This window comes from Macrosteles quadrilineatus, unplaced genomic scaffold, assembly GCF_028750875.1.
Source record: "Macrosteles quadrilineatus isolate MER2022 unplaced genomic scaffold, UCM_ALF_1.0 Scaffold_7__1_contigs__length_78375512, whole genome shotgun sequence".
Taxonomy (NCBI): Eukaryota; Metazoa; Arthropoda; class Insecta; order Hemiptera; family Cicadellidae; genus Macrosteles; species Macrosteles quadrilineatus.
The window spans coordinates 65,288,783-65,313,292 of NW_026542600.1; the positions used below are offsets into that span (position 1 = coordinate 65,288,783).

Below are 24,510 nucleotides of genomic sequence, written 5' to 3' on the forward strand. Positions count from 1 at the left end.
TTGTTCTCAAATACAATAGCTTTCCTTTCTGATTTCTTGCTTAAGATCCAATTTTCTGAACCATACAGGAGAACTGGTCTGATGATTGTCTTATAAATAGTTTGGTGGTGTGGGATATTATTTTTGAAGTTAGTAACTTGTGAAAGGCCGAAACACTTTTTTGTGCTATGTTTATTCTATTTTGTATTTCTAGCTCTTCATCATTATCGCTGGTGAGGATGAGAATTGAATTGGTGGCGGTTTGAGAATACCGTCTCAAAATGGCCGTTAATGCAAAGGTAAGTAAGAATACCGCTACAATTATGAAAAATAGCATTTAACAGGTGCCAGGCCAATTTACAGAAGTAAGTCAATCGTCCGTAAAATCTGTTGAACACATCCAATCTCAGCAAAACGCGCCTAAACTCTAATGATCGTTTTCAGAAGGCTTATTCAATCTTAAGAAAAAATTTAAACTAGGTAGAATTATTGAATGTGCCTAACTATCGGATGCTCGATTAGTGAGGTTTTAACTGTGTTCCAGATCTCATTTTGATGGTTTCACAGGCAAGTTTAACTTAAAAGAAGATTTTTGGATAACAACTGATTATGTTACCTTGTGAGAGTTCTCCAGAGGTTCGGCCCCTTTGATCAGAATTCCGTTGGTAGCACCAACTCCAGTTCCCACCATGATGGCTGTGGGTGTAGCCAATCCTAGGGCACAGGGACAGGCTATAGCCAGAACACTGATTCCACAACGGAATGCATACTGATAGATGATCTCTTCTGTGTTCAATCCCTCAGTATCCATTGGCTAAAAAAAATTTGCAGCATAAAAAATATAGCTCCCACCTAACGCAGCATAACTTTATTTTTGAAATGCAATATGAATGTCGTTTTGCAAAGATTTTCATAGGGTAGGATCACTTCACCTAATTTAGAGTTAACCAAAACCTTACAAAACACGACTATCATAGTCGCTGCCACAACAGAAACCCCCTACCACGCCAGTTGGAGGGTTTAAGCAAGCATTTTCTCCTGGTCAGTTTACATTGGTTTGGGGGTTCAACTACTGTCCAAGCTCACCTGTAGGCTACTATGGTTCTCTTAAAACAACCCAGGATAGTAAGTGGGTGTTTCAATTAATTGAACTTGAAGTTAGAAGATGGTTTAGCTTTTCGTTATAGCTATATTAGCTTAGTTATATTTTTAAATATTAAAATATCCAAACTTTAAATAGCTTTGCATACCAAAAAAGTATAGTTATTTTATTTACTCATCAAACTTAATTGAATTTTGTTAAATAAGCTATGTTTATTGATTTACTTGTTACATGTCTCAAATTACATTTGTATGAGTAGATTTGATCTTAATTCCGCCTTTTTCTTAGAATGTTAAAGCTATTAGCTCAACGATTCACTTATTTTGTGTCTCTAATGAAATTTGTATCTGTACGTACTACGTACCTAATTATTAACCTTGCCTCTATCAAAAATGACGAGGCTATTATCTCTCTCCCAGTCACAAAAATAATAAATATGTTTATTAGTATATTTGTTAGTACATAAAAAATAATCTCATTAAACAAAAGATAGTATAAAAAGAACCCTTACCGTAAGGGGTAGCCAGTTGAACCTATAATGACCAATAATAGCCCAAACAATAACAGTTAGAGCTGATAAGGAAATGACAGTTGGCACAAAATATCCAGCGATTTTGTCAGCTATCTTTTGTATAGGAGCTTTGGATGTCTGAGCTTCTTCCACTAGTTTTACTATCTGTGCAAGAGTCATGGATTCTCCTGTGTGAGTGGTGATCATCAGGAGTAGGCCATTCTGGTTGATGGATCCACCAATCACAGCACTCCCTGGAAAAAAACATAGGCTTACGAATACATTAAGGAAAAAGTAAGAGAAATGGACAAAACTAACCTACCTTAAAAAAGAGTTCCAGGCAGTTGGTAGCACACAAAAGTTCACATAACAATTAGTTAAATATTTCCTCTTTCCAAGAGGACTTCTTCAAGAGAATGTAGTGGAAAAATACTTACTACTTCCTTATGAAAATTCCTCCTTGTATAGGCAAAATAATATGTATTAAATTTGTGTGAATATTGTGTGTGCTCTCAACCGCCTGAAACTCTTTTCTTGGGTAAGTTACTTGTTTGATCACTCCATTCCTCCCCCCTTGCCCCTTAATGTGAGTAATACATGATTATTGAGTGATTAATACGTAATAAATTACAGTTCTGTCCTAAAATGAGGTACATTTAGAATCAAAATACTGTAGCTAAACTGAACCTGACGTTCAAAGTTTTATTTAGTATGACAATGCCAGACCCCACACAGCAAATTTCACACTAGATCTCCTACATTAATTCAAATGTTAGATTTTCCCTTAACCAACAGTCCAGACCTTGCTCTAAGTGATGTTAATTTATTTCAAAAAGGAATACTTGGTTATCATCACAGCACTTTGATGAAGGGCTCCAATAGCACGTCAACGGGTGGCTGAGCTCGCACGCAGCAGATTTTACGACAAAAAAATAAATTTAAAAAGAAAAAGAATTTTAAGAAATGATAAATACTTTTCACTGCTATGATAAGTGCCTTGATTTGTTTGGTGAGTATGTAAAGTAGCATTTTAGTCAGTATTTTAAATGTATATAATGTTTTTTCTAACAAACTTTTTATTTTATTACAAAACAATCTTTACTTTCTGAATAGCAATCATACTTAGATACATTATATATTAAAATTGTTTGGAAAAATGTATACACATTTATTTATTTACATTTACAACATAGCAAACACTATACAATTTTAAGAGTAACTTAAAAAAACCTGAAAACCATACCTCTCTTCTTGACAACAGGCATAGATTCTCCTGTAATAAGGGATTCATCACATGTTGAATTTCCGAAGATAACTTTACCATCAACAGGAACCTTTGCACCTGGTACTACCTATGATATAAAATAGACATAAATGTTACTAAACAGTAATAAGCAGCACTTACTTTACAGTAACCAAGGTACAATTCCATAACGATGTTCTTGAAGTAACATAATCACTGATTGAACAACTCAAGTCTCTTAAACAATTTACAGGGTGTTTTTTTAAAAACTTGCATCTTTATTTATGTAAAAACCGCAATAGATAGAAATATGCAATTTGCGGGAATCATCTATTGACGTAGGGGGCCCAATTTTTTTGAATTCTACGTTACATTCACATCCCCCCTTTCCCCACCTGCCCCCATTTTATTTTTTTTAAATAGCAAGGTACCCCTTATGACATATCAAATGAAAGAACATAATAAAAGAAAATGTTTGATGAAAAAAATTGAAAATCGGTTCATAAATTTGTAAGATATTCCCCCCCCTCCCTCCCCAGAACTTAATTTTTTTTAATAGCAAGGTAGCCCTTATGACATATCAAATGAAAGAGCATGAAAAAAGAAAATGTTTGGTGAACAAAAATTGAAAATCGGTTCATGAATTTGTGAAATAATCCCCCCCCCTTTTCCCCTACCCATAACTTTTTGTTTTAATAGCAAGGTACCCCTTGTGGCATATCAAATGAAAAATAAATTTCACCAAACATTTTCTTTTTTCATGCTCTTTCATTTGATATGTCACAAGAGCTACCTAGCTATTAAAAAAAAATTAAGTTCCTGGGAGGGAGGGGGGGAATATCTCACAAATTTATGAACCGATTTAAAAATTTTTTTCATCAAACAGTTTCTTTTTTTATGCTCTTTCATTTAATATGTCACAAGGGGTACCTTGCTATTTAAAAAAATTAAGTTGGGGGCAGGGGGGGGAAAGGGGGGGATGTGAATGTAATGTTGAATTCAAAAAAATTGGGCCCCCTACGTCAATAGATGATTCCCGCAAATTGCATATTTCTATCTATTGCGGTTTTTACATAAATAAAGATGCAAGTTTTTAAAAAAACACCCTGTATAGTGTATATAGTTTTGAAACTAACCTGCATTTAAGGTAACATTTATTTAATTTATTTACATTTAAGGTTTTAGACTAATCTTGTGAGGCCTTTGTTGTATAAAAAATTTAAGATTATGAACTTTCAAAATTTTCTGAAGCTGTTTTATAAATTGAGTTGGTGGAGCATAGCTGGTCATGGATTTAAAGTGTAGGATCTTTTTATGGGGGTACTGGTTTGAATCTTATTAATAAACAATAACAACAATAAACATAAGAAAGGGGTAACCCAAAATAATTCAAACAAGATTTCCAAGCAGCTGTACTACGATAAAAAATTTCATAAATTTTATTTTGATGGTCAAGAGCTAAAATTAGTATACTTTCTAACTCTCTTTAGTGAAGCATTATTTTTCTCTAAACAATCAAAGTTAAAAAAAGTAAAGCTGTATTTTTTATTTTTAAGTTATAGAGTGCATTAGCATTCTGAGCAATAAACAAACTAGCAATAAAATACAACAATTTGCTGAACTAGTAAAATATAAAAATATAGGGCTGGGTTTTGAAACAGTTAGGTAAGAAATATTGTTCATTCCAACCTAAAGATGAGTCTTTGATTTTGACTAGTAAATTTGGAAAATGTTACCAATTAGATTGTTTGGTCAACAAATTACTCAGGAGTGATTTTTTTGTAAAACTGTTACTGTTAGATGGTTAAGAGATTACCTATATTTTTTGTAATTTTACTTCATCAAATAATATATGCCTTTTTCTAAACTAAGCAAATAATATTAATAAAGACAACAGACGTTTTGTTACCTTAAGTATGTCTCCTCGCTGAACCATTTCAACAGCAATAATCTTCTCTGATAAAATGTTAAAGTCTTCTCCCACAGTAACAAGGACTGCATCAGTTGCTTTTAGTGACAACAGCTTTGACAGGGCTTCCGAAGTCTTCCCCTAGATTGACACATTATTATATTATTACACATTTTACCATAACTATCACTACTATATTGTGGATATTTTGTATATAAATATTATATTTTTAATAATTTTAAAAGACGATTACTGTGTCCCTGCTTGCTCATAGAGAATAAACCCTTTTAACCACATACCGTTCAAATAAAAACCATCATTAAAATTTGGATCGATTACAAAATCAGTTGGACAGCAGGAATTTACTGCCAAAAAATTGTGACACAAGTAGCTGGTTTGGCTTGGCCAATGGAATGTAATGGAGCAGAAGACAAAATGGATTGCATACCGTGATATGATATAGATAAAATTCAGAAAAAGTTTTTCAATTGTTTTAAGAAATAGGTTTTCTGAAAACAAGTTTTTAATTGATGACTGCAACAAAATAACATAAATAACTACCGTTGTAGATCACTTTGAATAGACATAGCCTTTAAATTCCTACCTTCGACTAACCAAAAAAATGCATTATCCGAAACGTCTTTGTTCCCTTTATTTCTTCTTGTTTGATTTTTCTTTCAGTAGAATCTTTATCTTTGGCTGTCCAACCTCTGTGTTATCCGACCGCCTCTACATGGATTGAGTACAATGAAGTTCCGTGAGATATGACTGTAGTGTACACTATAGCGAATAAATAGAGGCAACAATTTTGCTGCTCTTGCATGTACTCGAAAAGTCGAAAGATATGTCCCAGGCTTAAGGAACATACACTTTACTATGCTTTCAGATTGTCTAGACCCTTGGGTTTAGGAATAGTTCAAGTAAACTGAAAAAAATATGGAATGACAGAAGCCTAAACGTTTTAATAAGAGATAAAAGTACGAAGAAAATATCAAAAAATTTGTACAGCTAATAGTGAGACATATTATTTATCTTCCAGTAAAAATGTATTTTGTTGTTTCACAGAAGGAAAGCACAGCTGTTGCCAGCATTACTGCATTTTGTTGAAGCCCAATGCAAATAAATCTTGGTATTTATTATTTTATTTACACAACATTTTTTTTACTTGAAGTCTCTAAAAATTAAAACAACAAACTGTTAAGTGGTTGTCAAGAGATAATAGATAAAACAGCAGCCAGCTATTAACAGTACAGATTAACATGGATAAGATAAGCAAATTGACTGCTGTGGGCGACTCTAAAAGGACCATTAGACCTGGCTTACACTGGAAAGTGTGTGTAAAAGGTTGAGTAATTAATTATGGATGAGTGTAAACAGCCTTCTATATGAGTATTCTACGTTCTCAAAGCAATATTTTTACATTGTAAACTGTCCGAAAATTTTAAATTTTAGTTTGTTTGAAAATAGGTTTCACTTTTGATTCAGATTTCAAACTACATTACCATTTTGTTTCGTCCTGCAATTCATTATACACTTTAAAATTAAACTTTCAATCAAATCAAATCAAATCATTCTTTATTCACTATACATAAAATAACAGGTATTGAATAGAGTCAAATAGGCTATAAATACATATAACTACATACTATTACAAATTGCTTAAAGTATATTACTAAGATTTACTGTAGGGAAAAAATTGATTGATCTTTAAAAAGTTGATTAATCTTTAAAAAGTGAAGCATTTCTAACTGAATATTTAAACAAAAATATAAGTTAACGTTGATTCAATCACAATAACATGAGCAGTTAATAAAATAAAAAACGTACATCCATTTTCTGGGCTTAAATAAAAATAAAAGATCAAAATAAATGTATTACTAATCATGTTGAAAATTTAAATTGTTCCCCTAATTTTGCTATGGAATTCAAATTATGTAACTACTAATGTAATACTTTATTTTACCAATGTTTGTTTAATAAATCTGTATTCTTGTTTAGTTGACCTTCTTTCAACATCATTTTAGCATACATAACATAGGAGTTGGAACTAAAAATTAAGATTTGCTCGGTTTGCATCAATGTTACTTATTAGTTCCAAACAATTGTAAAAATTTAATAGTTTCAAAAAAATCACAAATGCATTGTATTGGGAGGGGGGGGGGGGTTGAAACTTGACAATTCCAGGTGAAAAACTTTGATAGTTTGATGTTTTTATTTTAAGGTGTGGTAACTGGTAAAACTACAGTCTTGTCGTACACAATGAATTCTCACAAACTCCTTATGAACTCACAAACACTCTTATATATATTGCGTTCTCATACACAAGTCTGAAAAACTATGCTTGGCTATGGTTTGTGACTGAGTCATTTAATAACTTCAAAGCTTAAAACTGTGATTGAACTGTTTTCTGCCAGTTGATCTGTTTTATTTGACAATATTAATACAGTTACATTTACGTTCAGCCTAGTATTTATCTTTATTTATAATGGTAAAATAACAATTTCTTCTGGCAATTAAAGTAAAGGTGTGGGAATATTTACAAGTTTGAATAGTTTAACGAACATTTTAGCAATAGAGCTCAACTCAATATAAATGAATATGTTTCCAGTTTCAAATAGTTGATAAACTTAAAAATAAACCCCCAATGTCAACAAAAAAAATCACATGTATTGTCTTGTTTTATTTCATTCTTGAACCTGCTTTCCCAAAATTTCAATATATGTATTATAATCATTATAAATGTGACTTGAGAATATGATGGTGTAAATTCCAATTAATATTGTACTTCAAATACATTACATGGTTCGGTACACAGTGAAACCACGCAGTGATTTATAAAAAATAAAATACAGGCTGGTTAACCTTATTGAAATTCCAAGTCTGTGATTGGGTAACTTTTGGTAGATATACAGGGTGTCCCATAAGTAAGCACAAAGAATTCAGGAAGCTTATTGGGTCAAAATGAAATAAATATCAGGAATATTTTTTTATGCCTCATTGGTGTGATATTCTCCATTTTTTTTTTTTTCTTTAAACCTTTTTATCAACAACTATTAAAGACATCTTTGTGGAACTTGGTATACACTTTTATCAAGTCATACTGTATTTACAAAAAAATAATCATTACAAAATATTTTTATTTTCTAAATGGCGGCCATTTTAATATTTATAACTTAAATTACTAAAATTGGCTGATTTATGAAATAATTCTAGAAAAACTTTTATTTGGCATTTAAAATTCCCTATCAAATGACACTAAGGTTCAAAAGATTGAATAATGAATAGCTGAGAAATCACAATTTTTTGTGCAAAATAAGGCGAAACCTGACTGCAAGGCCTTTTTTCTGGCCTGTACAACTAAAAATCGTTATTCCTCAGCTATTTATCATTTGATATTTTTAAATTTGTGTACTTGATAGGAAACTTAAGATGCTAAATATAATTGTTCTTAGCATTTTTTCATAAAATCCGGCATTTTTTAGTAATTTAAGATTTTACATTTTAAATGGCCACCATTTTGAAACTGAAAAATATTTTCTAATGATTATTTTTTCATAAATGCATAATTACTTGATAAAAGTGTATACTAAGTTTTATATAGGTATACTAAATAGTAGTTAAGAAATACATTTAAAAAACGAAATGGCGGATATTTAGCTAACCAAGCATTTTTGGAAAAAAATTTATTCTTGATTTTCATTTAATTTTGAGCCGATACACCTGAATGATTTATTCTCTGAACCTGATGTCTGAATTCTTTGTACCTACTTACGGAACACCTTGTATACTTTGTATGATGGAACCTGCCTGGTTCCTGACCGGAACTTGGTTTAGGGACCAGGTCATTTTTAAGTAGGGATGGACGGGTCCCGAAATTTCGGGAATTTTTCGGGAAAAAATATTCCCGATTATCGGGACGGGATTACCTTTGATTCGAGGAATTTTTCGGGACGGGATTTGGTCCGATCGTCAGCGATTTTGCCGCTTCGCGAGTGCCGATGACGCCGCTATAGCGAGCGATAGGTCCGCGAACGCAGGAGACGAAGTCATTTCGACGATTGCGCCGTGGCCGCGGAGTCATAACGACGATCGCGCCGTGACCGCGATTATTGGACCGACGATCGCACCGTGACCGCGAGTCATACCGACGATCACGACGTGACCGTGGAGTCATGCCGACGATCGTGCTGTGATCGCGAGTCATACCGACGATCACCCCATGACCGCGGAGTCATACCGACGATCTTGCCGTGATCGCAAGTCATACCGACGATCATGCCATGATCGCGAGTCATACCGACGATCACCCCGTGACCGCGGAGTTATACCGACGATCGCGCCGTGACCGCGGAGTCATGCCGACGATCGTGCTGTGATCGCGAGTCATACCGAGGATCATGCCGTGACCGCGAGTCATACCGACGATCACCCCGTGACCGCAAGTCATACCGACGATCACCCCGTGACCGCGGAGTCATACGGACAATCACGCCGTGACCGCGGAGTCATACCGACGATCACCCCGTTACCGCGAGTCATTCCGACGATCACCCTGTGACCGCGGTCATTTTGACGACCGCACCGTGACCGCCGGTCATTTTGACGATCGCACCGTCACCGCCAGTCATTTCGACCGCGAGTCACAAGTTTCTATAGGTACCTGTAAATTGTTACCCATTTTTTGGTTTTTTATAAATCAGTGCCACAAACGGTAAAAATTGATTTTGTATGTCTTTTTTGGTAACTGCAATACTCAAGACATTCTTTTTATGCACAGAAAAATATCCCGTCCCGTCCCGTCCCGAAATTCGGGAAGGAAATAAAAATCCCGTCCCGAACTAAAAATTCAATCCCGTCCATCCCTATTTTTAAGTAGATCGAGGTTCAGGAGACATGTTTCATCAAACAGACTATAATAATTATGTAAATATTCGCTCAAGAATATTATGAACCAATATTTAATTAGATTAGATTTGAACCCAAAAATCACTACTGACACACCCCCAAATTAAAACATTATAAAAGTTACCTTAGCTATATGTTCCAGCCAACGACCAAGAGAAATAAACACAAACAGCATTGGAGGAGTGTCAAAGAACGTCTGGGGACTTGTGGACTGTTTTAGAAACATCGCAATGGCAAGGACAGCTACTGAGTAGATATAGGAAATATTGGTAGCCATGGAGATCAGGACGTCCATGTTGGTCGTATGATGGCGTAGAGCTCGATAAGCCTGCACGTGAAATTGGTAACCACCGATGAACTGAAAAAGATAACTTAATGTCAAACCAGCTACAGAGGATGAGTAATTTATTTTGCATGTAACATTTGTCATTACGAAGGGTTGGAATGTGGCTTTATAGTTGGTGCCAAGATTAATACAAAGCTCCTCATGTCTTAACATAAGATAATAGCCAGACATTCAATTATACTTTTCCACAGTGCTTGCTTAGCAATCAGGGTTTGAGCTTTAGAAAATGTATTAGCCTTTTGATGTTTTTAAACTGGACCCAAGAGTCCTTGATCACTGGACTTTTAATAAATTTAAATGGCCACATATGTTAAAACACAAATATTGCTAACAGCATAAAAAAGCTAGGGGTACAGCTGGCTTATGGTTACGGAATGGAACTCCAATTTTGAAAAGGTCCATGTTCCCTTTTGCTAAATGGTAACCAAGTAGTACAGTACCTCTTATCCGGACTCCTCGGGACCGAAGCCAGTCCGAGAACGGGTTTTCCGGTTACCCCTCCGAGTGTCTCTAGTTTTGGTCTTAATATTCGCCCATTGATTGCGCAATCGCAGGGTTTTATTAAAATGTATCTTAGAAACTTAAAAACAATGTAAAGTATACTGTTTTATATATCATTTTGATGGAAAATTAAATGGGCTTCAATGTAACATATAAAACATCACAAAAAAAATTTTCAACAATTTTTGTGGGGTTAACATTTCTCAAAAGCTATAAAATAAATTAAAAAAATTTATGTTTGCGCTCAATAGATTGTTATAATTTATAGGTCTACAAATATTTTAAAATAGCCACTTTATTCAGAATTTTATGAGGATTCCAAAAATATAATAATATATGGATGTAGGTTTGCAAATAAATAAATTGTGGACAAAAAACAGATTTCGGTACATAGTGTTTAGCTAAGAATGCATAGCCTAACCATTGCTAGGAATCTGGCTGATAATTTACATCAATAACACTACCTACTTCTTCAGGATCATCAACCAGCCCTTCAAAATCACTTAAATCTTCTTATAATGCACCACGTATATCACTACTTTTGATTTTTAACACTAAAACAATGATAAACGTAATAAAACACATCAGTCATCGTTGCGAGGTTAACCAAGCTGTTTACAAATACGCACGTCAGCTGTCTGCTACAATATTTTCGGAACTAAAATGAAAAGCGTATAGAAACAGACATCAGGAGAAAGCTCTGAATCTGCTGAAAAAACTATACCTAACTCGATCCAGTTCAATCCGATTCAGTCAGACCCAGAGCCGTCGCCGTAAACAGTGTTAGTGAGTCGCAAAAGCGACACATAACACTACAGCGGATGTGTTATGAGTCGCTTTTACAACACATAACACTCGGAGGGTTAAACCGACATCCACAAAAACTTGTTAAAACAAACCGTTTCCTGTGATATTCAACTTAAATTTTGGAGAGCATTGTATTTATTCATGTGATAACTGGTCTCAAATCTTTCCCACGAGAACAGTTGTTTCAGTACCGCCCACTTCCTGCCAATCTAGTCCGGTTAAACCAATGTGCTGATAAAAATAGTCTGGTTAAAGAGATGTCATTTCCGCAGAGTGTAGTCCGACTAAACAGATGTCCGGATAAGAGGGAGTCTACTGTACAGGGAGGGACCACCTTAAACTCCATAAAAAAGTGAGGCGATTAGGAGAATAAGAGCTGTCTCTGTTTTGGACATTTCACTTGACAAAAAAAATTAAATAAGAAATTACAAACCTGGACTGGAGTGGAGAGTATCCACAGGATGAGGTTTTCCATAGACAAGCCAGGGACAACACAACACATATCCTTGTGTGATAGGTGTTCAGCATGCATCTTGTACATGTAGTACGTCATGGTAATCATACTTGTCACCCCAAACATTAGGGAGAAGAGGAACGAGTTTCTCCATTTGTTTATATCAGCTCTGAAAACAAAAGTATGATTCTGAATATAATGTTTAATATCTCATGGGAAATATTCAAACCTCAACAACTAATGGAGATTTGATTGATAAAGGTGGGATCCAAGACTTGCGGCTTCAGAACAGATAAGGTTTAGTGGAAAGAAAATATTTAATATTTAAGTAAGTGCGGTTTAAACTCATACATTGGATCTATTCCCACTTAGGATTCATTTAGTCAGTAACAACTTAAACACAAGTTGGTTTCACTTTATAAACCAGGCAACTGGTAATCAAGTGTTAAACACTTCGAAGTAAGTATACTTTTTAAATTAAATTAAATGAAAATACTTTTTTATTAATGAAAACATTAGGACCACATGGTCCTTTCTTACAGTTAACCTCTTATGTACTAAATAAAAACTAAACAATACATTTTTATAACACGTTTTGAGCTATAAACAAAATAATATCTAAAAATTAAAGTGACAAATCTTTGTCCCTAACATACGCATGCACACACACACATTCACTCTTTGCCACACCTAGGCCTAACGCACACCATACCGCTAAGCCGCGGACATTCGATCGAGGTAGTACGCTTTCAGCACCGCCGTCAGTCTGGAACAGGATTCTATGGTCCTGATAGTGAATGGTAGGGAGTTCCAAAGGCAACATGCTGTTGCTGTTACTGTAAATGATCTATTAAAAACAGTTGTCTTATGGTGAGGAGTTTTTGTTCGCAAGATAATTTGGAATTTCGAGATTGATGGACGAATGAGTTATATAAATACAGTAATGTGTATTTCTCCAACGTCAGACAGTTTTAAGAGAGAAGAACTTATGTACTACGGTGTGCCGTGATCATCTCGTCGAAGATCATACAAAACCCATATACAGTAGACTCCCTCTTATCCGGACACCTTTTAACCGGACATCGGTTTAACCGGACTAAACTCGGCGGAATAACATCTCTTTAACCAGACAATGTTTATAAGCACATCATTTTAACAGGACTAGATCGGCAGGAAGTGGGCGGTACTGAAACAACTGTTCTCATGAGAAAGATTTGAGACCAGTGATATGCAAATACAATTCTCTTAAACTTAAATATAAGTCAAATATTGTATACAGTATGCATTTAAACTGTCTGTTTTAACAAGTTTTTGGGGACGTCAGATTAACCGGAAAACCGTTATCCGGACTGGCCTTGGTCCCGATGAGTCCGGATAAGAGGGAGTCTACTGTACAGTAATTTAGAGCTTGTTGCAATTTTGTTGCCAAAGCCACGGTCAAATCATTAACAGTAATTGATGTGGGGAAACAATAGTGACTTGATCAGTGAAGAGTCTAAATGTGAAATGGTAAAAGTCTTTGCATCTTCTTCAGTGTGTGGACAGCGGCAAACACCCTTTTACAGGTGTTAACCACCGTGTCTGTCCAGTCTAGTGTGTTGTGTATCGTCAAACCAAGACTTTTAACTTTGTCTTGGTATGGTAATACAGTACCGTTCATAGTGATGTCAGGTAAAAAGTTTTGGTCAAGTCGGTTGAGTTGTTGTGCGTGGCTAATGATGATTGGTTTGTTTTTGTCGGGGCATAATTTTGCATAATTTTTTGTGAAAGTCCATTCTTTGCTGCCCACTCCACAATTCCGTTGATGTCGTCGTTCATTGATGTAATTGCTTCATTCACCACTTGACTTTGACTTTGAAGTGAGCGTAGATTTGTAAGTCATCAGCATAAGAATGAAACTTGGCGTGTTGCAAAACTGAACTGATGTCGTTTATGTAGATAGTAAAGAGTAAAGGGCCATGTATTGATCCTTGAGTAACACCACAAGGTACCTGCCTCCAGTCAGACATCGTTTTGCGAGGCTGGCTGTGGTTTTGTGCTTCTCTTAGGGGTGAAAAAATTAAATGAAATGAAATGAAAATGATTTGTTTTAACAGGCAATGTTAGGGCCTCATGGCCCTCTCTTACACTTAACCTGTGGATTAAATTCTAAACGTATACATTACAATACTACAATCTATTTACAATATTTAATGTAAAAACAAAACAATAAATTTTTAAAACGTAGAATACTTGATATATTTACCACTTTACATAAACACCTCTCACACACACACGCAAACACACCAACTCACACACCTGTCAGTAAACAACCAAGCGCACGCCTAGGACATACCAAACATGGCCATACGTCCGGAAAACAGATTTTTTAGTACTACCACAAACTGGGGATGGCTATCAAGGGTTTTAATGGCTAGAATGAGATAATTCCAAAGGCGACAAGCAATCCTAAATTAATGGATTCATGGATGAATCCTAATGTAAATTTAATCAGTTTTCTTAGCACTTTTTTCTCAGGATTTGTTTATTACAAAATGATGGAGTCGAACCTTAAACACAGATTTTTCAAGGCTCATGCATTGTTATTGTAAATCAAACGTTTGCATGTACAAAAAATGACTTTGTGCACTCCAAACAGTTTTGACACACATTACCATTTAAGGATTAAATGTGTTAAGATAAATTGACCGGTTAAATAAAATTTTTCTTTTGAAGTTAGGCGTAGTTAATTTTTGTTGTTAGAAAATTACAACAAATAATTGTCATAACAATTTCATTGAGCTATGTGTGATAACCACGGATTGTAAGTAGTATCTCAATGTGGTGTATAATAATAAGTAATAAGTATAGTAGTAAGCTTTCTTATATTACTTGGAACTGCTCTCTAAAATTAGTGTGTTGCTAGCCCAGTAGTTATCATCTCAGATGTTGGTACCAATACCCAACAAATCTACAAAAGTTTTATGGGTTTGGACCACTTTCATTTAAAACCAAGTTAGTAGTTATTTAACGTAAAATGCCACTGGCGTAGGCAATTTAAAACAAATCAATATGTGCTTTGAAAGGCTCCAAACAAACCTGTGGTCCAGATAGCCTCTGGCTTCTCTCTCTCTGTTTGTAAGTAGTTCCGCTGTGAAGCCTAGTTTCTGGATACCCTCACAGATGTCTCTTGGACCTGTTAACTCTGGGTCGTAAGTGAACTTTCCTCTCTGTGTTGTCAGCGAAACAACCGCAGTTAACACTCCTTTGATTTTCTTTATGTTGGTTTCGATCTTGCTCACACAAGATGCACAAGTCATCCCTCCAATCTAAAAGAAACAACTGTACTGAGATAGGTTGTTTTGTGTTTTTTTGCTCGTTTTAGTTAGTCAGTTTTTTTTTATTATTAATTTTGGTTAGAAACCTCCCTACTTTTAATAGGAGTAAGTCTAATTTAATATGCCTAGTTTACGGTTGTGTGAATCCCACTGTAGTTTAACAAAATCTTAACTACCTTAAGTTCGGCAGATCCAACACCCAAACCTTCATCGTCAAGGACAGTCGTTGGGAATCCAAGATCAGAGATGGAGGCAGCAATCTGTTCTGGCTTTACCAAGTTGGCATCATACTTCACATCTGCTTTGGCTGCCAGTAGGGCCACCAGAATACTTTCCACTCCTGCCAACATGATAGAATAAGTTTTGGTTCAAGGAAAGGCTCCAGGCCAGGATTTTGATTTGTAGAATAAAAAGATACCTACTAGCCTACCTAAGAAAAAATCCAGGTGGGCCATACTACTTGCAAATTAAAGTTTATACAAAGTCTTCTTGGCATAGTCTACACTTGACAAAGTCCCCCAGGAGAGGAAATTTGGCAAGTGTTCTGTCTCTTCTGTGTGGATCTGTACTTTCCTTAAGGCAGGATAGCTGCTATCTCTTTATTCTACAGATCACAATAACAGAATAAAAGTTAGAAATGCACGATTTATGTGTTAGTTTACATTGAGATTGAACTTGTTTAGTTGACCTGAGAAGAATTAAATCTATCTAGAAGAGTATTTAGTCTAACAGTCAGTTGAAGTTGAATCAAAGTGTTGAACATGTTTTAAAAACTGATAAATCTGTTTAATTGAATTTCAAATATGTACTCCGACCGCATGACTTAAAAAAAAACTTGAAAGAAACTTGTTTAAGCATAAAGAGAAAGCATGCTCAAATCAAAACCAATACTTGACTGAATGACTGTTTCTGAGAAAAGTCCAGATCTTTTTAATGGTTCCAAAATAGACCCAGCTGTCTTTGACAAAGGATTTTAATAAATTATCCTGGTTAATGAAACCAGCTGTTCTTAGTCAATAACACAGCTATCCTAGCTAGTGTTTATGTTGGGTTGTAAATATATTCAGCGTTCACTCATCTTCACCATAAAATACACTTCCTTCGTGTGTCAGAGTCGTAAAGATCTAATCAAATCTCTCTGCCACAGGCTCTTAGTTCAAAATGGTTACTATCCACTGTACAGTATCTCTTTTATTTTTTTAATTGTTGATATAAATACATCAAAACTCACCCGCAACTTTCTTGTAGCAATGTTTCTCAATGGCTGCCACACAGGATGCACAAGTCATCCCTGATATGTGCAGAGAACACTTCTTCAGATCTCCGTCACTGAATATGGTAACTTTGGCATCTTTTTTCTCATCATTTTTCTGTTTTTTACCTGTAAGAAGAATGTACAAGATTAGTCAAATTTGTGACTAATATTGTATTTTGAATAGATAAGCTTGAGGAAAAAAGTCCATACTAAGTAAAGTACTAAAGGCATATTAATGTGCTGGTTTTTTTTATGATGCCCATGGTGTGGCTTGCCAGTGCTGCCAACTTCGTTGATTTGGCCATCACGAGTCACCCAACGATTCGTTTCATGAGGGAGTCAGTATCCATATACGAAAAACGCCTGCAGAGAGTCAATGCAATACTCGCAATACAGGAGCTTGTTGTTGTTGTGTTACCTTTGCGAAGGCATTCTTATTTAATTAATTCTTTGCATGTAAATATTGCTTTAATTGTTTTACAATTTTTTATTTTGACATTGCAAATCATGAGAGGTTTTGTTTTTTGTCTTGATGTAAGCTGTGTGAGATGTGTTTTAATACAGTAAACATAGCCAAAACAAGAGACACCAAAATCATTATAAAAATAACACAAGTATTTAAAATTTTTACTTCATACTTAACTAACAAGATTGATGTTTTAGACTGATAAATTTTGTATTTTTGTTAGTCTAAAGCTATGTATACCTTGTAGTTTGCAGGTTTTATGCTATCCTCTCATTTTATCAATGCAAACCAATTGAAAGTGTCAGTATAAATCTTACAAATGTTTTTATTTGTTTACACCAAAATAAGTTTTTATTACTTTGTAAAATCAATATTATAAAATATGTAACATGCTTAACAAAATGATTCTGTAAGTAAAAATTATGAAATAGTCAAGTAAAGCAGCTCACTGATATTTCCAGCAATACAGGTTCTTCTGATATAGGCCTATGATTGAAAATAAATATTTTTTCACCTAAAATTCATTTGTCATGTATAAATAGGCTTAATACCACATCAACAAAAATTTGCATTATACAAATGTGCTAAATTTTGATTATTGTTCATTCACTCCATTGACCAGGATGAATTGTAAAATGCTGAATTGCTTCGAATCGAGTTGCATCGAATCAACATTTTTTTGCTGCTTCGCACACCCCTACCCAAGATCGACCCATGTTTATTGGTTTTGAGCAATTTGTGTGTGAAGAAAAATATACAACGAGGAAGGGGGAGGTCGCCTGTACTTGGTGAAGTGAATGGGACTTTCGCGGTGTGCTGCAAAGTGATTGTATTATTTCAATGATTTAAACAAAAAATGTAAACTTCAATATGCTTGCCCTGTAAATTTTTTCCCAGTTACATCTTTTTACTTGTGCCATTTAACCCATTACAATGATCATTTATTTACAATGACTAGGCAATTCCATTATTGTGGATAATAGGATAATAGAGCTAGAGGTATGTTCGCAGTGCTGCATTCCGCCCAACGGAAACTCTCGTGGCATAAAAGGGTTCCATTTGATCCTATGTAAAAAAAACTCCCCAACGGAACGCCCAATGAATTCCGCCCGACGGAAAACGTTGTGCATAAAAGAGGCCTAATATTTTATCATGACAATAAACCCGTACTCACGATCAAGCAAGGATAAGGCAAGTACTTCCAAGAACTTGTTGAGGCAATAGTTAATCTCATAAAAGTTTTATTACTTTGATTGTTACTCATTTTACTGCTTTACCTACGAGAATTGAAAGGATTGTTTTACTTAACAACACGAGTAACAGATTAATGAGGTTCAGAGGTTGAGAAAAAAGAAGTAAAATTGTAATGCTTTGAACTTCACTAATCAGCTGTTTACCGTTTTAACTGTTAATAATCGAGTGATTAAAAAACTGTTGTAGGTTAAGTAGAATACAAAAATCTCATAAATAGTCTTAACAACAGTATCCAATGTAAACAGGCTAGATCCTGAATGAGTGAAGATGTTAATGTTCTTAAATATTAATTTAACACCAGTAGACAATACTGGGGCCTATTGCATAAAACTACAAGTACAAGTTTACAAATTTACAGTTTACAGGTCCCTGTAATTACAATTTAACAGTTACATGTGTTGCTAGAATAATTTGTATACTTGTAAGAACAAGTACAAAAATTGTAAACAGCTGATTACAATTTTACAATAAAATTACACATACGTCATTCGAATTTTCCATATAGGGAATAAGCTATTACCGTAGGTCTTATGGTAAGACCTAGACCCGGGAACGATTTACTTTTTCGATTTGAGGCCAAAAACACCATCCGACCAAATTCATATATATTTGTGTGTGTGTGTGTCCGTTAGTGCGATAACTCGAGCAAAAATTATTTGATTTTGACGAAATTTTGTACAAAGGTGTAAACCTACGTTTATTCGTACGAGTTCGCGAACCAGCATGATCGGACCATGGGAACAGGGTTTTATGGGGTAAAAAAATGGTTTTCTAATTTTTGACCTTCGAAACACAACATTTCCCAATTTCTCTCTATACCTTTTTAAAGAGCTAAAAAAATAGTTTAGTCAATCAAAGTATTTTTGTACGGTTATTGGTAACGGAGAAAATTAAAAAAACTGTAGTTTTTTAAATTCCACATTTTATTCTTAAGGAGAATGCTGTAAGTTGTTGTAGTTTGCTTGTTTATTGATATATTTTGATCAAACTTGGAAAATTTATTTGTTTTATAGGTACTAAGCTATTAATATTTTACTGAAAAATACACTATTAGTTGCCTTGTAGCAGCAAACCTACGTACTCGTTAAACCTGTCATTTAAATAGATTTAGGCAAATTGAAAATCAATTCAGACAAATAGAAATTCGCTAGATCGGCAGGGTTATTTATAAATAAAACATACAAGCTCACACTAAAACACTAACACACACACTAAACACTAAAGACACTAACTATAGTTAGTGTTTAGTCTAATAAATTAATGTTAATCAATAGTTAACTAATTTGTTTAGTGATCATAAATGCTTTAGTTCTTATTTGACTATGTCATCATCACTTTACTATAACATTATGAAAATATTATAGTTGTTTAGTTTTAAGTTTCAGTTTGAAGGTTGTGGATCAGAAGAATCATCACTATTCCACATCTTTGTCTTAAAAAGAATAACTTGTACAATAGCAACAAAGGTTTACAGGCCAAAGAAGCTAGGTAAAAAAATCTTACATTTCTACAGGTAAATGTAAAATTGTAATAATTTTATTGTAAATACAAGTCTACACACCTGTAAAATTGTTAAAAAATGCCTGTAAATTTGTGTTTTTGAGTAGTTGTTACAAGTCTGTAACTTGTATTTCATGCAACACCTGTAATTACAATTTCTGAAGAATTCTTCAGAAATTTGCCTGTAAACTTGTAAAATTGTAGTTTTATGCAATAGGCCCCAGGTGTCTCCAATACCAACCATATTGTATTCAACAAAATTACAACCTCATTATAATTTGTGAATATAGCCTTGAATAATAACCTTGAATTTTTAAATAAGACAACTGTGAATTGTACTAATAGATAGGAATTGTACCATAACGTATTATTGAGGGTAGGGTATGTTGTCTAATCTAATCCTGCTTCAAAATATAATAGCCCTCACATGAAGTAAGGTACAGATTTAATTTTTAAACATGTGTACTAGTTTTTTATGAGTAAAGAGAAAAAATGGGTTTGAATTATAAGCAATTTAAGGGGAAAGCGAGAAACCGAAAATCGACAACCAGGACCAATTTAAGAAAAGCCAAACTAAAACTGTTTAATTTAGCAACCGACTCATCACATCTAAAACCATTAGACTATGAATTTTACAAAAGTGTTAACAGATGTAATTTATTTTTAACTAATATAATACTTACCCGGGGATGGTGGACGACCATTAACAGTAAAAACTGTAGCTTTAAACCCTGCTTCTTCCACTTTTTGTGCAATTGATTTTGGATCAGTCTTTGTACTTTTGTATTTTACCTCTAATTCTTTCCCTTTTAAATTAATGTCAAGAAATTCAACTCCTTCTATTGCGTATATGATACCTATAATATAAAATAAACATACTTTTAATACAAAAATTACTATTGTTATATTGAAATATTCCACTGTCTCTATAGAACTTTTGCTTGATTATTCTTAGGAAGTAATGATTGTTATGCTATGTATTATTTCTAAATGGTAAGATAAAATCTTACAATTATTTTTTATGTTGATATTTCTTAGATTTAACTGTTGTCGAACACACAAATTTTACTACCTCAATGACATCATCTGATCTTAAATAAACCATTATTCACTAAAAGCTTTAAATCTTTGAACATTCCAATTTATTTATGTTCTTGTTCTTAACTACCATTCTGCATTTCTATTGCAGAGTATATTTATTTTTTACATCACATTTTTTACATCACATTACATTTGTACATAGGCAAAAAGTCCGGTTACACCGACGTCCGGTTACACCGACGTCCGGTTAAAAGGTGTCCGGATAAGAGGGAGTCTACTGTATTGTGACTATTTGCGATGGTCTTGGGAAGGTCATCACCGTTTCCCGCAATCGTGGCTAAAATCTTGTTCAGCCTCTGCAATCTTGGCTAAATATGAACATCTCCCATGGGATGAGGAACAATATCATCGTCTTCCGCAATAATGAAATCCTAGACAAATCCCACGGTCACAAAAAAATTATCATCGTCTTCAGAGATCGCGGTTATATCCTGAACATCCACTTCGGTCATGTAGACATCATCATCGTCTTCCGCGATTGTGGCAAAATATTAACCCTTCCCAAGCGTTGGACGTATATATACGTTCGGCTATATTGCCCGTTACGAGCGTTTAACGAATATATACGTTAAGTGATTCCACGCTCATGAGCGTTTAACGAACATATAAGTCAAAACATGCAAACATAATATAGCAGTCAGAAAGTTGTTTCTATATTATTTCTTATACCGTATATTGTATTTTGTTAATTTTTACGGTAAATTTCATTTTGTCAGGTGGCAACACTGTTTTAGCATCAGCTGTGAGTTATTTCGTGCGTGGTGGCTGATGCAATACTTTGTCGTTGTTACTAAAGCTGTCTGTTTACTGCAGTGGGAGGTTATGTGAACGAAGTATGTTTGTGTAACTGTTTGTGTGCGTGATTTATGAAGTATGGCTTTCAAACCAAGTGATACACATTTTGAAGACGATATTATCGAGCTACTAAATAAAAGTATATCGGAGAGGGACAATAATATCGACCTTTCGGATGGTTCTATTCCTACACATGACGATTGCCTGATAAATGCTTTGAAGACTACCATACTAAAATGGACTTTTGAAACCAACCTGTAAATATGTAAACTAATCTAATGCTTTTTACTTTTGTACCAGTAATTATATTTTGATGATTTTGTATATATATATATATATATTTTTTATTTCACCCATGTTTTTGAGCTATATTTACGACATTATTACTAATAATAACATATAATTGTAATTTATTACAAATAAGTAGGTTTTCTGATTAAAATTTTACAAGCGAAGGACTAATATATACGTAACAGCGCTCATAGCGTGAGACTCATAGCAAGCGTTTGACGTATATAATCGTCATGCTAATTATCATCATTAAAGTCATAAAAAAATTATTTCTTTTATTAAAGTCAAAATAATGGCCTTCTGTTATTAATTAAAAGTAAAAAAACATACTTTTTTCAAAATCTATTTTTTGACCCCAACCACTTACTGAGTCCGCCTACTGAATAGGGCTTCGCCAGCCGGCCGCCGCTTGGGAAGGGTTAAACATCTCCTTAACCAAGGGGACATCAGCATTGTCTACAGCAATAATGGATACTATATCGTTGTTAGGAGTTTATCTGCAGCCACGACAAACTCTTAAATATCTCCTACGGTTAAGGAAACATCATTGTCTCTCGCGATCATGGCAAAATATTGAACGTCTCTCACCGTCATAGAAACACCATCATCGTCTTCCCTAAACAAATAAATGTCAGTTAATCTATTAATTTGGCCTCCTCGGATTATTCGACATTTTCACTGTTCCGACCATGGTGCCGGTTTCGTAGGTGACGGATTAGCGGGGTTGTACTGTGGTACCATGCGAGTGCTATGCCAATTTGACTTATAAAGAAGCTTATTGTATATTTAACACGTTTACTTTGTAATTTCTAAACATTCACAAAATTGTAAAGACAGCCTTAGTAGATAGAAAGTATAATGACAAAATAAAAACTTACTCTCTAAATCTTTGGTTTCTATCAAAATATCTTCTACTTTTATAACACAGCTCTGTAATTGACTATCTTCACTGGGCAGAGACGCCTCGAACCCAGAGTCTTCAATAGCTTCTAATAGCTCGTTTACGCCCACAATACTGGGATCGTAAACTATAGTCCCATTCTTCTTCTCTAGATTTACCTGTAGTGACAAAATGTTAAGTATATGTTATTTCCATTGTAGTCACAACATAAATGGTGTTAAGATAAAATTTAGTTTAGGATACAACTATTTTAATGTATTTAAGCTCGACTTGATTTCCTTCTTTTTAATTAAGAGTTTGACAACCTCTTTTACAAATGCATTTGCCCCTTCATATCTTCATAGGGCCTTGGGTCTATGCTTAGAATGTATCGAGCAAAGCAAGGAGTGAGCTTGTACAGAACAAGAATGCCTTTTACTGATAAGTTTTAGTGGCTGCACCAGGACACAAACCCACGACATCACTGCCATGGATTGGTATTCTGTTTTGGTAGCGACTCATCACTCCATTTTCCTGTTTTCGCAGAATCCAAATCTATTGGTCATTTATATAGCTTCAGGAATTTCAGTCAATAATTTCAGAATTAATTTTAGATAACATAAAGGGTACCTATATTTAATTTTATAATGTCTATCAAAAATTATCACAATAGTTCATAGGCACATCGTTAGTATTTTCAGTAAAATTTAATGCTGTCACAACAAATTTATAAAAACCCATACATGTCTTTATAAATGGTAAATTTTAGTTATAAATCATTTAAATCGTCATCATAAAAATATAAAAGATGATAAGATCAAAAATATAAATGTTCCACATGCAATAAAACTTCTACTCTTGGCTCAGATTCCTTGTTAAACTTATTACAGTTTGGACTCTTATCTGTAACAGGGAAATATACAACTATGATCATAGTAACAGCCACTTATGGAAAACATGATAACGAACACCAATACAATCAATCGTTATCCTTGACACGGCAAAGAAAATATTCCCACACTATAGAAGATACAATAAATATATAGAAAACTCAATACAAAAAAATCAAATGGCCTAGTGAAATTATTACCTCTTGAATTATTATTAATAACTTTATTCAAGATATGTAACTTCGTAAGACATTCATTTGAGTTACAAAGAATAAAATAAACCAATGATTTGTCGACATTGTTAAGTTGTAAACATAAAAAATAATGAAGTAGTCAAGAACAATACGCAATTGACTTCAACAATTAGATGGGTTTATAGGTACCTTATCCATTAAAACGTCATTGGTGTAGAGAAAAAAAATAAAAAAACCAAATATTTTTAGATCTTCTATCATAACAATTAAGTTTTGGTAACAAGCCCTGTTAAGAAGCATTTACAAACATACAATTAATTGTTTTAAAATGTTCAAGTATAATTTATTTGAAACAAAACCCCATATCGGCCCCTGAATATGTGGTTTGACCTAGAAATAATTAGAACACAGATGAAACCATTGTTGTTCGATAGTGAAAAGTATTGTGAATAACATATCAAAAGTCTCCAAAAATATCTTTGGTCGAACACCACCATTTTTCCAAATTGGCGGCCAAATCCAGTAGTTTTTTGCTTTTTATTGAAATTCTGACTTTCCAGTCAATATTGGTGAAAAGTCGTCAGTACATTTAATGTTCCTCCTGAAATTATCTTTAAAATGATACCAAATACGTGTACCTACAACAAAAAATAAACCCCGTAGATATAATAAAATATTTCAAATAAAAATATTTGTTATAAATTAATGTAATAGTCCAAGCAAACTAAAAAAAAAAAGAAACACAGGGATCGTATAAAAATTTGCAAGTAAACATTTTATGGTTTTATTTTTATTGTTGTGGTGTGCAAA

The 24,510-nt window shown here is 34.1% G+C and overlaps 1 protein-coding gene across 1 annotated transcript in view; it reads right to left on the reverse strand.

The window, feature by feature from the left end:
• Positions 1–586: 586 nt before the first annotated feature.
• Positions 587–24,510, reverse strand: part of LOC128999055 (copper-transporting ATPase 2-like) — a 47,680-nt gene continuing 23,756 nt past the window's right edge. The window contains exons 5-15 of the mRNA XM_054425411.1: positions 22,615–22,795; positions 20,233–20,406; positions 16,306–16,455; positions 15,251–15,414; positions 14,836–15,065; positions 11,737–11,926; positions 9,774–10,007; positions 4,745–4,885; positions 2,836–2,944; positions 1,593–1,846; positions 587–793 (exon numbers count right to left, since the gene is read on the reverse strand). Coding sequence (XP_054281386.1) covers positions 587–793; positions 1,593–1,846; positions 2,836–2,944; positions 4,745–4,885; positions 9,774–10,007; positions 11,737–11,926; positions 14,836–15,065; positions 15,251–15,414; positions 16,306–16,455; positions 20,233–20,406; positions 22,615–22,795 — 2,034 coding nt within the window. The remainder of the gene's footprint in view (positions 794–1,592; positions 1,847–2,835; positions 2,945–4,744; positions 4,886–9,773; positions 10,008–11,736; positions 11,927–14,835; positions 15,066–15,250; positions 15,415–16,305; positions 16,456–20,232; positions 20,407–22,614; positions 22,796–24,510) is intronic.